Source organism: Lates calcarifer, linkage group LG8, assembly GCF_001640805.2.
Source record: "Lates calcarifer isolate ASB-BC8 linkage group LG8, TLL_Latcal_v3, whole genome shotgun sequence".
In the NCBI taxonomy this organism is placed as follows: domain Eukaryota; kingdom Metazoa; phylum Chordata; class Actinopteri; family Centropomidae; genus Lates; species Lates calcarifer.
Window position 1 is genome coordinate 1,334,883 of NC_066840.1, and position 16,732 is coordinate 1,351,614.

The following is a 16,732-nucleotide window of genomic DNA, read 5'->3' on the forward strand; positions in this document are numbered from 1 at the left end:
AGCTTTTACCGCTGGCTAGTAAATAGCTAGTACAGTTTAAAGTTGGATTAAACATAGACAGTGTGCACATTGACATAAACATAAATATATACATAGACAAAGACAAAAACATAGATATACATGTGTATACATAGACATAGTCATAAACACATACAAAGATAAAAACACAGGCATGTACATAGACAGACATAAAAAAGCACAAAAAAATATTTTTGGCACAAATGGAACACATATATATATATATATATATAGAGTCTGCAATATATATCCAGTCTGGCTGATAAATGTTAAAATGACCACAAATACTTTTTAGGGCTTTTTAGATGTCATCAAGTCATTTTGAGCAGTATGTTGTAATACTGTAGTTTCCTCTAGTAAGGGTGATATTGTGTATATTTGTAAATACCATTAAAACAAATAATATGATTTGGATTTGGAGAAATGTTCTTGTGGTATTCTAAAGAGTATGGTCTAGACCTGCTCTATGTGACAAGTGCCTTGAAATAACTTCTGTTGTGATTTGCCGCTATATAAAAAATTGAATTGAATTGGATATTGAAAATGTAATTACAGATAGAAGTGTGCTTCGATTAACTCTGTAACAGCTCGCTGTGTCTCCCCTCATCAGGAGAAGGATCCACATGAATACTGGAAACACAGGCTTTCTGGCACTATTTTCTTTTCTTTCAATCAAATGTCACTGTCATGTTAAAGCCTTGGAGACACCAGAGGTATACACACTTCTGGGTACATTACATTTTGTAATGTTTAATTTGGTAATCTCCTTAAATGTTCATGTTCTTCTCATTCATTTAAACATTAATCTAAATCACAGACTTTAGGCAGAAACTAAAAGCCACCGTCCTTTTTACTTTTCCAGCAGTAAGTAGCTTCTACACTTCTGTAGTGTAAATGTCATGTTTGCAGTGTTATAAAAGTACACACTTTTAAGTCTGCGTATAACAAATGCAAATGGCGCACAGCTGATTTACATCACTTCAGTTTAATTAAACCTTCATCACCTTTAGTTTCCATGTATTACACTCCTCCCAAACTTCCATACATTTCACACAAGATTTCATACAGGATTTATACTGTTATATGAACATGAGTGTATCGGTTCATTCACCAGCCTCCTGTCATGCTCACATCACGTCATCACATTCACTCTGAACAGAAACACTGTAAAACAAATGTCTCCCAATGGTCAACAGTTGTTTTTTCTGGTATGTTTTTACAGAACAATGTAAAACAAATAGTGTTAATATATCTGTGAGGAATCATACATCTAGAACAACGTACACAATGCTGCTTTGTTCTCATATTTACAGTCAACAGTTTGTGTTCTTCTCAAGCTGCAGCAATGGAGGCATCATCCAGCTGTCGACCCTGAGGCTGAGGACAAAGAATATATATTTATATAATGTATTATACCATGGCACAATGCAGAGTATTATCACATGCACATAACAATGATTTAGGTGCTAACTCAGTGGCGTGTATGTGTTTGTGTGTGTTACCTTAACAAAGATGCGCTGAGGCAGGAAGCGTCTCAGTGTGTGTGTGTTGGTGGTCGGGCAGCGGGGCAGGCTGATGTTGAGCTGGGGCAGTGTTTGGTAACCAGCCATCAGTGGGTAGTAGTTATACAGCATCTGCTGCTCTGAGCCAGGGAGGATACGGAGACGCACCTGCACACACAGTCACACTTGGTATAAATGGATCTTGTGGGCCATGCATGTGTGTTACTCAAATTCCAAACCTGACTGGTCTCTGGTCTCCAGTAAGGCTCGGCCAAGGTAGGCCTGGTGAGCCATAAATGAATGTTATGAATTAGTTCATTCTTATTTTTAGGTATTAAGATATTAGGTCTCTTTAATATTATAATCTGCTGCAGGTTTCCCTTAAAACTTGCAAACAGCGTTCCTACATGAGACACCCAGAGAGACTACAAACAAAGTGACACAGCACTTTGCAGTCACATTGGCCCAAAGTGGACACACTTGGTCACGTTTTCACTCTGTCCACGAGCTGAGGACTGAGGAGAGGACTGCATCATGTGTTTGCTGGTTAACAGCTGCTAGCTGTTTGGAACAGTTGTCCTTGATTCTGCATTTTTACTCACATACATTTGGTATGTGGATTGAAAACACAATAGCATTTACACTTGACCTCACTGTGAGTCCCTGATCCACCTGTGGTGGTGGTTTGGCCGGTCAGATCACAGTCCATCCTCAAAGCAACTTGGATACATTTTCCACCTGTACTCAGGTGGTCACACACTACCTGACTGCGCTCCCATCATACAAAACACATTTTAATGCCATTTTAATGCCAGGTGTAAACGGGCTGTACAGACATAACAGATGTTTTCAGGTAAGGTATTATTAGTTTAGACCCAGCTGATGGAAAAGAGAACACAGCTGTACCTGTTTGAGTCCAGAGAACATGAAGGCATCAGAGGGTTCAACAGCCATCTCCACCTCCTGCACCAGAGCTGTTCTGTTCTCTATGTGGTAACGAACTGGAAGAGATTCTCTGACTCGACCAAATGATGGTAAATCTATACCAGAAGAAAAGAAGAAATAGCATTACAAGCCATAAAGTGTCCATTTACAAAATGTGTACAGTGTGTGTGATGTGTGTATTCACTTAAACTGTGAGTACACTGACCAGCATGAATATACAGAGGGACAGACTCCAAGATGACATGAGGTAGAGTGACTGTAGTCTGGATTAGAGGGCTGTCTGCACTGGAGGGCTTTCTGTCCAACACAGTTAAAACAGAGTTCAGAGCTTAACAAACCCACACTGCCTCAGCAACAGCCTCTCAAAGTGTGTGTTTGTGTGTACACATACCTCCTCCATGATATCAAGTACTGCCCTGTAGCCACTGTGTTATTGCTGCTGGTCAGTGGTGGACATCGGAGACAGAAACACTCGCTGGCACACTCGCCTGTCTGCAAAACCACTGAACACAAACACACACACACACTGTGATAAAGCCATGGAATTTACATTTGATCTTTTCATTACAGCCATGAATTGAAAAAAGTCTCTGTGAGATAACTTTTAGAACTAGTCGGGTACCTTCCTGTAGCTGTGACTGAAGCTGTGGTGTGTTGCTGGTCATAGTAAGGAGCTGCAGAGAGGATGAGGCCAGCACAAGAGGCCAGGGAGATGAGGAGAGGATGTCTGTCATCAACAGGAAGGGAATGTCCACTGCTACCCGGTCCAATGGCTCAAACTGCAATCACACAGATATCCAGGGACAGGTAATAATCTAATATCATTGCTGATACTCTCACCAGGTATAAACCAAGGACTGGATGCCGGCTACATAATCACCATTACCACAACAAAGTGGCTCACTGTGTAAACCCAAACTAAGTAAACACATTCTGCTTTTTTCCATCAGTTCCTCCTGAATATAGGAGGAAGGAGTAAAAACAGAATAGGAAAATGGATTAAATTTAACAGCAAGAACCTAGAACTTAGCTACACAGACTCATGGCACATCTGATTTGTTAAGAACTAATGAGGCATCAGCTACACACCTTGGTGGATACAAACTTGACAGACACCTCGAATGGGACCACTGTCTCTATGGTAGCAGTCTCGTCCTGGAAGACAACAGAACAACAGAAGAGTAAACCAGGTGAAAAACAAAGTACTCAGCATCTAAAATAAAACATACAGCACAACATGGAAACCACTGAAACCACTGTGTCAAGTGTCAGTTATCTGCAGCTACAGGAGAGTGACCTTCTCTACCTTATGACATTTGCAGACAATCTGTCGTCCTTCCACTGTGGTATCAATGCTGTAGGCCACGTGGAACAGGAACACCCTTGGTCCAGTTGACACACACCTCACATATACACATCTCTCCAACTACAAACACGCACACACACAGAAACAGAGTTAACATTTTTCACTGTGGGGAGGCTGAAGGCAGCTGTGTAAAGGTACAATGCACAAAACATGATATACAAGTTTCTCAGGCAAATGAATGGGAGATATTTCCCTCTGAATGTGCCTGTACCTTTTCGCCTGGTTTCAGGTCTCCCAGGGGAACATCAGGGAGCAGAGCAGGTGCTGTGTCGTCACAAACCTTTGAGCCATCAAGTGTCACGTGTGTGGTCTGGCCTAGATTGGCATCCTGGCCTGGACAGACCAGATCAAGACAAACACAGAATTATATAATATACACTGATGTTATGCTGTACATTTCTAATTGAAAGCTTCTTTATCTGCTATAGCAGACAGAGCTCTATCATATCACTTTTCATACCATGGCTAACGTCTGTTTTTGGGAAGTATGATTTCTATCTCTGAGTAAGGTAAGGAGACGGACATCAGTCTCATGTCTGTGTGTTAGGCACAGAGCTGAAGTCAGGACATAGTTAGCCTCACTTAGCATAAACACAATGTGACTCTTTAACTAGTCAAAGTTAGACTATGTGTGCTCATACTTGTGCTGTGACAGTATTTCTGTTGTACTTGTATCAAGTGTACCTGGTTTGAGGCCAGCCGTCAGTTTGACTTCCTTTGCCACACCCTCCTCCTGTGATTGGACAGTGAGGCTGATGCAGTACATTTCATTGTTGAGTGCAGGAGGCTGGTGGCTCAGCTGAACAGAGATCTTTGGGACTCTGGAGATGATCCTAAACACACAAAAACAAACAAGCTGAACATTGCACATCCCTGTTGACCTCAGTGCAGTGGAGAAACTGACCGGTGATGTTTCCAGGAATACTGGGACTGTGTCTGAATCAAGCCTTACATGGTGCTGTGCTGCATGATAAGGTTGTCCCAGTCCAGCTCTGGCCGTGTCTCCATGCCTCGTCCCCATCGGCGTGACGACCTGCTGGCCTGCAAGGCTTCGTGATTAGAGGCTGCATCTCCACCTGCCCCTCTCCAGCTCAGAAACACACAGCGGCCACGGTCACTGCCCAGCATCACCTCAATACCTGTCATCTGAATGAAAACACAGAGTTAGCAACAATGTCTCTCTCGTTCCTACTCGCACTCGCACTCACACTCACCTCAATCTTCTTGCCAACGTCTTCAGTCTTTGCTACAAAGCTGAAGTTGTAGCATTTGGTTTTCCCCGGTATCAAGCTCATGCTCTCCTGGCCTGATGACTCCACCACACACCACTGGTTGTACTCCTACACACACAAACACATAATTGTTAAGCAATAAAAAAAAAAAAAGACTGAACACTGAATTTTTCTCTTTTTTCCAAAACTGTTTGGAGCAGCCTGTGGTCACTGATTCAAACTGATGGGATATTTGTGTTGAAAGTAAATTGAAAGTAATACTCTCTTTCTCTTCACTCTGTGTGCCATTCAAAATAACATTGGTCAAACAAGACTTATAGTGAATGTATTTAAACTGCAGTTTTCTCATCTTCCCTCAGTCTCTGACAAGGTAAAACTGCTTGGCTGTAGACAGCTCACTTTCCCAGTGGCCACTAGTCAGCTGACTGAGATACTGTAGCTAGTCGATTCCTCTCTCACTGTCTTTCCTCTGGTGTATTTATTTTCTCTGACTTAACATTTTTCAGACTTCAGTGTTTTAGAGCTCATCATCTGTGATAGCGCTAGCTCTCTGTTGTTAAACAGATTTTCTCCATGTTTCATTCTGCATTGAAGACGTCAGGAGACGCTGTCAACTCATTTTCACTCATCACAAATGTATTTCCTCTGTGGTAACACAGCATGTTACAGCTGGCTCTGCTAACATAATAAGATATCCAGAGGCAAGTTACTTGAAGGTGTCTTTTGTGCCTTTTGTGTGTGTATGTGTGTACCTGGTTACTGAGGCTGACAGCCAGCTTGTTAAGTGTTACAGGATGAGGACAGTCAGCTCGGAGGAAGACCTGTAGTTGGATGGGCTGGTCTACATGGAAACTGGGAGAGAAGAACTTGGCCTTACACTGGACTGGAGTCAGAGAGAGAAAGGCAGGTTAGAAACACCTACATACTCTAATGTCCATTTAGATAAAAGGCATGGAGGAAAGTAATTAAAGAGTGCATTGTCTATTACATGTAAACAGTTCTTTGAGTCAATGTATGAATGTGAATACTGACTGAATGGTATGTAGTCCTGCACTTCTATGGTGAACTCATTGGATCCAGATAAAGCCACGCGGTCGTTCCACAGCGACCTGGCTGCGCTGACAGAGGAGGGATCACACTCTGGCTCAGCGTCAGGAACCTCGTTCTGCCAGAGACGTAAGCAAGAGAACTAAATAAAGTCTGTGTGTGTGTGTTGTGGGTAACTTAGACCAAGTACAGGCCTGATAAAATACAGTAAGTGACTGTCAGAGCAAATCTTTCAATCACACACTCACTTCATGGACTAACATTATGACAACAGATATCTGCAAATGAAGCCTTAACATTGCCATGTTAGTTCTTTCACATTGCCAAGTATTCCGCAGTTTTGTTAACCCAATATATGTTGACACTGAATCCACACATTGTTTTGTGATTTACTGGAGTTTATGTGTTAAGTCCATCTACTCACCATCAGGACTTTTAGAAGATTCTTCTCAATCCTCCCTTTTTGCTCCTCCTTCAGTGTTGAAGCTAAAAGACAAGATGAGTGTGTCATTTCCTCTACTGGGCCCTTTGTGTTTTGACTTTATAATCACACATACGGCTTTGAGCTGGAAACAGTTTTGGATGACTGACACTGATATTTCTGGACTGAAGACGCTTTGGATAGTTGAATTGGTTTTATCATAATGTCAAAGTTTTTAGTATGGTTAGTTCTGAGCATCAGGACAATACCTACCTCAGAGTAAACAAAATAGAATAGAGGTGAGGGGGGCAGGTGTACATGTGGGATGATGGCTGATGGAGAAAGAAAACTAAACCTGTGAAAATTAAACTTGAGACAACTACTGACATTAATATCCTAAAGACATATCTCAATGATGGGTTAACAGCTAACACTGGATACAAGGTGTTGAGTCCGTTTTTTGGCAAATCTACCTCAGCAAATAATTTCTCAAAATTATTACAAAAAAGAAAAACAGCAGTATAAATGTTTTACAGGACAAAAATATGTGTTTTGACTTGAGAAATTTTATTGGGATTTTTTTCAGCCGATACTAAATATGAATAATTTTGCAAAAAATAATAATAATTTTCCTCACAGATTTTTATTCTAGAGGCATCTGACCATGGAACAAAGAAAATCTAGCAGAACACAGGCATGTGAAGTCAGGTCAAAATGCTACGTGATTTAAGGCACAGAGACTCAAAACGACACAAAGTCAAACAAACTGGATTCATCAATCCTACCAGAGGTGGATAAGTGATGGGTCACTGACAGCCTTGTTTGCTTACCTCTGCCCAGAAGCTCCATGCAGTATATGATGTAGTCTTTAACACTGGCCATCAGATAAGCACAGCGCAGAGCTGTGGTTAATATGGCCGTCAGTAGTCCCCACCATCGCTCTGTACGATAGTCACACATCACATAGTCCAACAGCCTGATGGTATAACACACACAGATATCAGATATCTTGCTGAAACAACTGAGTCGGCAGGTGTGAAAACATCCTGTGGATGTTCTGACCACCAGTAGTGCTATGAAGCAACGTTTTTACAAATAGGTGTCTCTTTGTTTGTCCATGCACATTAACTATTGCTGTTTTGTGTCTTTTTCCTTACTTTAGGGCTTTGGTGTAGTCTTTAGCGTGGTAGTATTCCTCTCCCATCTGCACCACTGAGACACAGACAGAAAGTGAGTGTGACGAGGTTAGACAGAGGTTTAACAAAACAACAAAGATCACCACTCATATTATATCAGTATCGTCAAACGATGGGTGCAGGTGTTTTATTAACTTCTACGTGTGAAAGAGGGAACGCGATGATAGAAAAGGGACTGGCAGTAACTGTACAGTGGATAATAGTGGATACCAGTGATTTCAATTATAGTGTATTCAATAATAATGAAAGTCAGCACTTTGGAGCCCCCTGTAGGGCCACTAGAAGAACTAAAGGGCCTGTAGAGATTAACAGAGCGCAATGATACTCACTGAGGTGACTCTTCATTCGGGGGCACTTGTACTTCTTAAACTGGGCAACAGCATTACTGAGAAGTGCTATGATCAGCTCCTGTAGTGGCAGATTCAGAGAGAAAAGCATGGTTTAATTTAATGCACAGCACAGCCTGACAGTAGCTGTAGAAGGTACACACTACAGGAACTTTTTAACTGCAAAAGTCAATATTTAACAGCAAGAGCTCCATCTCTCTCAAGAGTCTGCAGCAGTTTATACTCTATGTGCTTGAAATATCTATTTCTTGGAAAGCATTAAAACATCCACACAGTGGTGTGTTCCTCTGAGAAGAAAATGAACACAGTTGCACCACTGCTTTTATGGCTGGGTTTGAGAATTCTGAATTCTGGTATTTAAAGTCATAATGTGTAGAATTTGAACATTTTGGACTACTAGCCACCAGAAGAATCAAAAAAGTCTTGGTCTTTACTAGGGCTGCACAAATCTGGAAAAAATGAGAATCACCTTTTTTTTTTTTTGCTTAGAATTGAGATCACGGTTCTTTCTCGTGATTTTTTCAACATGTTTTTTGCACTCATTTAGCTGATACTTGAGGAAGCTGAACAGAAAATATAATGGTGCCTGTTATAGGACAGGCCATATCTTAAAGAGTACGGGTTAGACCTGCTCTATATGAAAAGTACCTTGAGATGACTTCTGTTGTGTCGCTATATAAATAAAATTGGACTGAACTGAATTTTTGAATTGAATGTTTGAATGTTTTAAATGTTTAGCTAAGTGGTTGTTGATGGAGTCTGTAATTTCCTTGTGTCTATGGGAGCTCATCAGGTATGGTAATAAACTGTGTAAGGTTCTAAGGCTGCCCTCTAAATGTCGACTATTGGATACATTAGTCAGGAGTACCCTGATCTGACTCAGAATGTCAGAGGAAGAGTCGTTACTCTTTTTGTAGCTGCCTCACAGTTCACACATAGAGAACTGGGCTGTAAACGTTACAACCAGATCTTCTCTTAAAATGACCAAACCACAAAACTAACTTTACAGTTAGATGCTTGATGAAAACAGAGGGCAGAACGACAGCGCGATGCAGGCAGTGTGACTCCCTCTGATTCTCTCTGCTCCAGTGTCAGGTGACTTCTACCTGCCTGCTGACAGCTGCATGCCCGCCACGAGAAACTGCACATCTAAAGCGGTGATGAGTTAAAACCAGCTGACAGTGTCTGTCTGCAGTGTTTTTGCTATATACATTTCAAAGCAGCAGCCCGCCACAGGAATATTACTGCCGCTGCTGAAATATTATAAAGCTGCACAATACTTGAGCTGAGAGGGAGAGAGAGAAAGAACTGAAAAAGAGAAAATGGTTAACTAGCTAATCTTTTTTCATCACGAGCACAGTGCCATCTGCGGGGCTTTCTTCTGGATTCATTTACACAACGTCTGGCCTCACACTGTTATTAGCTGCTGTCACTCACTTGCTCTCGCTGGGTTTATATGAGTTTCTGCTGCTCTCAATCACGTGGTGTAATGACACAATGTCATTGGCTGAGGGTCCCTGATGAAAACGCAGCAGAATCGTTGTCATTTAGAAATGAGATCGCATGAAACTGAACTACAATATGGGCACAACTGTATATTAACCCTTGTATTGTCCTCTGGGTCAAAGTGACCTGGTGGCCGACAATGTGCCTTTGTGTGTGTGTGTGTGTGTGTGTGTAGTAGGATTTGTTGTTGTGCATGATATTCATGATACTGAAGTGATTATCTTTTGTTTTTGGATAATAGTAAGAAGAAAAAAGTATACAGAATATGAAGGGCAAGGGGAGGGTTAAGTGAGTGTATGTACTTACAGAATGTGGTACATCTCGTTCTTTAATCTGCAGGGCCAGAATCCCTGTCTTCTCCTTCTCTGCATCTGGAGGATCGATACCTGAAGTACAAACAACACTGAGGTCATGTTTTACCCATATATTTCTAACACCATGTCAGAGACACTTAGTCATTAACAGATAATTATGTCATGATTCTCTAAATTATGTCATCCAACATTTTGTCACCCTTTACTTTCACACAACGCATTAACCCTTCGTTAGACAAGAGAGTGTCTAATGCCTACTCTGGTGTCCTTGTCTCCATGGTCTCTGCCCATAGAAGTCCAGTCCTCCACTCTGGGTGTCCAGTGGGTCAGGGGAGGGATAACTTGCTCCAGCCTAGAAGCATGAACCATTGATTTGTCTTTCAGCTGATATGGGTAAAACAGCACCATTCTGGTCAGATTTAAATGCTAAATAAAATGTGCACTTTTCTGCATCAGAACGTATTAAGATTTACTAAGAGCCAACAAAAAGTAAACACTAAGTAGAAGCATTTGTGTTACAAAAATAAGCTGTAATCTGTTTGCACTCTTCCTGTCCTGATTGAAACAAGTATTGTCTGTGTAAATTACTGGTAGCATCAGTATATATTATTAGTAGTACTACTAAAGGCAGTCGTACCAGGGCAGTTGTAGTAACTGAAGTAACAGCACGATCTGTTGGGGTAGTACTAGCAGTAACAGTTGGAGAGGTTTTACCATGAGCAGTATTGTCACCTGACAGAGCTGCTGTGCCAGCTGCTTCCTCTCCTGGCTGTAACAGGCAGCCTGCTGGTAGTAGAAACCAGGGTTCTGGGTCTGGATGGCTGTCAGACCAAGTTTTATCGCTTCATCAAACAGCTCACCAAACGACTGGAACCTGACAAGAAATACACGAGAGCACAGAAGAGTTGGTGTTGTGACCTATGGGTATTAGAGGCATGTAACTGTGCCTTGAGTAGAGATCAGGAGTAGATGCTGGCACAAATTATTATGATAACATACCGTAATGTTCGGACTATAAGCCGCTACTTTTTTCACACGCTTTGAAACTTGCGGCTTAAACAACGATGCGGCTAATTTATAGTTTTTTACGGGTTAACGGAGCTTCATGCCGCAAAAACATTTAGGACATCTGCGGCTTATAGAGAAGTGCAGCCTGTATATGTACTTTTTTTTTCTTTTTAAATTTACTGGGTGCGGCTTATAGTCAGGTGCGCTCAATAGTCTGGAAATTACGGTAGTTTATGGACAGCTGTGTTTTAAAAAGTACCTTGGATCAAAGTGTTGTTATAAATTCTCCCAACTACCCCTTTGAAATCTGCTGTGCTTGCCTTTCCTGAGCACTATATTTAAACGCCTTGCAGGAATGAAAATGAAGGTGACTGAAGGATATCACAACTGACTAAATGATGGCCAGAGGTTCAAAAATGTTGTAGATCCATCCACCTCCAGGTTGGAGGTGTTGTTCACGCTGATATTTTTCTGTTCACCACAGTTGTAAAGAGTGGTTATCTGAGTTACTGTAGCCTTTCTGTCAGCTCCAACCAGTCTGACCATGACCTCTGACCTCTCTCATCAACAAGGTATTTCCCTCCACAGTGAGTAAAACTGAGTAAAACTGTTGTGTGCGAAAATTCCAGGAGATCAACAAAAACACTCAAACCAGCCTGTCTGACACCAACAATCACAGTCAAAGACACTGAGATCACTTTAACTGATCTGTATCTGCACTGCTGCCACATGATTGGTGGATTGGATAATTGCATGAATAAACACGTGCACAGGTGTTCCTAATAAAGTGCTCATTGAATTTAATTCACAAAAGAGTGCTTTAGAACAGAGCTGAAAGGGATGGGTATGCTCAAAAAATGTAATGACAGAATGATTACTTGTGTGCCACAGTGTGTGTATGAGTACAATTTGCGGCCTGTGTCTTACTGTTTAGACATCCATGCAGCATGTTCAAAGGCCAGTTCAGCACTGCCAATCTTCTTTTTACACAGGTCAATGTGCTTCCTGAACTGAGCTATAGCATCTAGAGGAGTGTTATGCTGGAAACACAGACGACAGATCTAACGAGACAAAAGAAGGAGAGAGGCATTAAAAAAAAAAAAAAACACACTACAGTATCATAACCACATTTATAACCATTACTGGGTGATAGATTTTCAGACACAATTTTGCTGACTTTTTGTATTTCATATTTTTTTTAAAATATTAAATCTAAATCTTTGCTTGTTTAATCTCAATTCCAAATACGAGCTCCAGTCCACTCAACCCCTGCTGTCCTACTGCCCATTTCACAGTTTAAAAAAATCTTAGCTGAGAAGTGCTCATCATTCCAAACTGCGACAAGGATTTTCAAGAACAGTACAAAGTCTGGGCACACCTCACTATAAAAATCACTGCTGGAGAATCCACCATGAGCATTAATGCCAGACCCAGCATACACACATTATCCAGGTGGCGTATTAAGTCAGTGATTAATTAAGAAGATACATACATTTTCACTCACCAAATAGACAGACTGAAACATACCTTATAGTTGATGAATCCAGCCATAGTTTTGATCTCCAACATGTTGGTCTCATGGGCTCTGAGCTCATGGACAAGACTGTATGCAGTTCTGTAATACCTATGGAAAAAATATTTCATCCTGTCAATGTAAACACATCTAATTTTTCTGCCTCAGGTCATACAGTCCTACCCAGAGCTGATCACAGCAAAGTGTCAGTAGAAATAAGTGAATCTGTGGCCTTAGACTCACTTGAGAGCATTCTGCGTGTCCTGTTTCAGCTCACTGAAGAAAGCGATTTTAAACTGGTGTCTGACAAACAGCAGCTGGGAACACAGAGAGGGATCTGACATTTAAAAGTTGCAATATCAAGTAACTTTCAGGCTTGCCTTATACAGTGACAAGCTCTGTATTCTGTGGTCATGCTGTCTTAATCAGCACAGATTATTTTACTTTCTCTGCTCTATTAGTGTGTAGTGGGGCTGTGCATACCTGATGTGTTGTCTTGTTCAAGAACTCCTTGTGTGATTTGACACGACGAATCTCAGTGTAGTAGTAAGTCTGAGCGTGTTCATAGAAGGCATTCTCCAACCTGCAGGATCACAGTCATTATCTGAGTGGAACCAGTAGAGTGCCATGCCTGTGACACTTCCAGCTTCACCTTCCAACCCCACTAGTGACCATGCAGTATTTATTAAATTGTTAACTACCTTATAATGTAGCCCACCAAGTGGTCAGTGTGTGGCAGTACAAAGAGACTCTTGCCAGACAGATCACAGGCATTACAAAGAGATGATGCTCTCTCTGATGCTACCAGGTCCTCTCCTGTACACACAAGAAGGATACTGATGGTTTAGCTTGGTAAAGAAACAACATATATGCAATAAAACAAAAATGTCATGCATAGCCCTACATGTTGTTTGAAGCTACTTCTATTCTCATCTCATAGTGTCAGGGAGAGACAGCAGTTTATTTTTTGTGTTGCATTGACATTAAAATTGCAAAATTTATCTGGCATTTTCTTTTCAACCTTTTCAACATAAGACAAAATTAGTTATTATATCATTATGTTTGTTGGGTTTTTTTGACAGAATCTTTCCATAACTAGAAAACTACACAAATCTTTTTAAGTTTTCCCATGACATCTGGGAACATTGTTTATAAAATGTGCAGTACCACTTTGTACTGCTTCCTGTCAGAAAGAGAGACTGGGATTTACTGCCGATACGCTGTGAAGCTAATGTGGATGGGATGAAGCTAATCTAATATGATCTTTACCTGGGGGTAGAGGAGTTTTCTTCTGAATTAGAACCACAGCCACCTTGGTATTCCTGCCCTGAAGACTGGTCCTAATGACAAAACAAACACAGACAACTGCAGATGAGATTTACTGTCAATTTTCTGCCAGGGATGTCAGGATACTGTTACCTATATAAAACCCACTTCATTCCCAGTTCTTGCTTGTTTATTCCACAAATGGCAGCTGTCAGAAAAGCTTTTAGTAATAAAGTCAGTCACTACTTGAACAAGCTTTGGCAACATATTAGAAACACACCTAACTATGCTACAACAATCTTCCATCAAAGTAGCATCTCTATAAATGATGGTTGTGTAAACTTAATGAGTGCCAGTTACAACAGTGCTGACACAATCAAAACCAACCAGCAGAGATTAAAACCATCAAGGTTTCCCCTGTGTTGAACAGGCCCACAAATATACAGTACATAGAACGAGCTGAGACACCTAAACAAGTAAAACATACCAACCAAACCTGAGGAAGCTACTTGCTTTCTTACAGTCAATAAAACCTTCTTTAAAGGCTAACAGAAGGTACACCAACCTGACAATCTCCACTTTTGTGGCACATTCAGACTGTTTCTCTTTCCACTGAGGGTCGTCCCAGTCCAGTTCATAAAATAGAACAACCAGAGCAGGTACCAGGTTCAGATGTTTGTTCATCCAGCCTGTTTTCAGGATGCCTTTGGGAATGTACCACTCATAGGATGTTCGCTGCACAGACAAAGAAGATACATCTGTTTAGAAACACTTTCGAACACAAAAGTCGACATTTGCCATATAGACTATAATACTGTTGTCACCTTAAAAAAAAAAAAAAAAAAAAAAAAAAAAAAAAAACAACTTCACATTTTTCTTAGTTTGGGAATTTTTCCACATTTTAGGACTAACACAGTGATCTACAAGGGAGCAAAGCAAACGAGTTGTGTTCTGATTACATGTCATACTCACTACTAAATATCTTTGTTTGTTGATTGACTTTTCATGGATCTTTCTATCCACCACTCACCTTAGTGCGACATTTGGGGTACTCGTGGTCTCCTGGGAGCACTTTGAAAGAGATGGGGACTCTGTCTGCTCGCCTGTTGGCACAGAAGGCATCCCAGATGGCTCTGTGTACAGCATTGTACACCACATCCAGCCCGGTTAGAGCCACGAAGGCCATGGGCCGACAACACAGCTCTGGAGGAAGCTCCCACTGGGAACCCGCCATTATGATGGTTCGACAACGAATAGCCCTACACAACACAGAGCAACATCACAGGAGTCGGGATAGACGCAACTGGATAAATGTGTAATTTCTGAGTGTGTGAAAGTGCATGTCAAGAAGGATCATTAAAAACACAATACAACAGAAAACAATACAGGAGAATACAAAAGGATACACTGTGCTGACATAGCCACACTGTGAAAACACATTCAAGCTGCTTTTCTGTAGATTCTCTGTTGGTGTTGTTATCTGATCTAATGATTTGTTGGCTCACTGGCTTAAGAGCAATCAGTGTCCCCTATGTACCTTTGAAATAAATGGGTATTCATAAATCCATCCATCTTCTATACCACTCAACTGTAAGGATAAATGTGTATCCCATCATTCTATGAAGAAACATATTAACATACAAACGTACTGTGTAGGGATATTTGTGGGTTAAGGATGTCTTCTCCCTTAATAGTTTAGTTTGTTTTTAATCAACTTTTATCAACGACTTTATAAACTGGGCATGTATTATCCTGGTGGGGTCTGGCAAACAAAAACTATTTAGTTTGGTCCTAAACTGTGGATTAGCCAGTTTTAATTTCAAAATATTTTATTAAATGTGGGGAGCAATCTGTACCTTGGGAAGGGTTCAATGAGGCAATGTTTCTAAAACAGTTAGTCAATAGTTTATTCTATTCCAACAATTCTACACAAAAAAGCGACAAGAGCACATATTGCATTGCATCCTGTTGATATTCTACTGTTCCTACTATCTGAGGACGAAACTGATCACGTTATTGTGACTTTTGATTTGACTGGAAGGACATTACTAAAATGACTTTCGTGTGGTAAATTAGTGGAGTATCATTAGAGAAGTACAACACAAAACGTTGATCCAAGCGGCAGGCAGGGACAGGCAGGGACTTTATGGAGAACAACTTGCAGGTCACAAGACTGAAGATTAGCACCGGCTGTGCAAACTGTAGCTAATTAGCTGCTAACAATGACGCTTCACTTGTTTACATCGTACAGACTAGAGCTCGACTGCTTCACCCCCGCCGGGGTTTACAAATTTCTTGTCATGGAGATATTTGTCATCCACATAACAATCATTCTGTACATTCAAAAAGCGGGTGATATATTATTTTTTGTTAGCAATGTAAACACATAAATCCAGACACTTTTAAGACGAAAGCGGAAGTAAGATAATGTCACTCGGCTAACGGTGCTAGCATTGCTGATGTCCTGGTAGTATTCTCAATATACCCGTAATAGAAATGTGATTAAAAATGCGAACTAAGTGATACATTAGACAGCAACATACCTCTACAGCATCACTTCAAGTGAACTGGTTACGGTGCTAGGCACAGCTAGCCTGGTCGAGCTAGCAAGCTCCTATTGACAGACTGTTAACAGATCAGCGGGTTGTCTCATAAGTAGCTTTAGCTAGTGGGCGAGGTTGCAAATTTAACATGCAAATAAACGTCAGTGCAGTTTTGGTTCTACACTGCCTGACTTCGCTTTAGCCAAGTCACAACTCTGGTCACCACTAGACAGCTAGTAACCGATGTGTCAACCTCTTCAGAGCCAGAAAATAATGTATAATTCAGCAGCTGTTGCTGAAGCAACTACAAACTGGCTAACTGGTTAGCTGGATGTGGCAGAAATTAAGTAACACTTCCGGTTCGACTTTTCAAAATTAAACGGCTACTCACAATCTACATTATTTGCAATTGATGGCAGCATTTTTATTTTATTTATTTTATTCATTTTTTTTTTTTTTACAAAAAAAATGCAAATTATGAAAAAAAAAACTAATTTAAAAATATGAA

General features: G+C 40.8%; 1 protein-coding gene across 1 annotated transcript; it reads right to left on the minus strand.

Annotated features, from left to right (window-relative positions):
- Nucleotides 1–984: 984 nt before the first annotated feature.
- Nucleotides 985–16,571, minus strand: trappc11 (trafficking protein particle complex subunit 11). The gene is made up of 30 exons (XM_018694401.2): nt 16,225–16,571; nt 14,712–14,940; nt 14,247–14,416; nt 13,685–13,755; nt 13,117–13,231; nt 12,899–12,998; nt 12,659–12,732; nt 12,430–12,526; nt 11,830–11,963; nt 10,627–10,768; nt 10,153–10,246; nt 9,887–9,966; nt 8,057–8,135; nt 7,689–7,743; nt 7,362–7,507; nt 6,535–6,596; nt 6,096–6,228; nt 5,816–5,946; nt 5,046–5,171; nt 4,784–4,977; nt 4,516–4,664; nt 4,043–4,164; nt 3,772–3,891; nt 3,555–3,620; nt 3,088–3,244; nt 2,857–2,968; nt 2,671–2,762; nt 2,427–2,560; nt 1,521–1,688; nt 985–1,395 (listed from the first exon to the last, which is right to left on the minus strand). The coding sequence occupies exons 2-30, from the start codon at nt 14,913–14,915 to the stop codon at nt 1,351–1,353; spliced, it is 3,372 nt and encodes a 1,123-aa protein (XP_018549917.1). The 5' UTR covers nt 14,916–14,940; nt 16,225–16,571; the 3' UTR covers nt 985–1,350.
- Nucleotides 16,572–16,732: the final 161 nt, after the last annotated feature.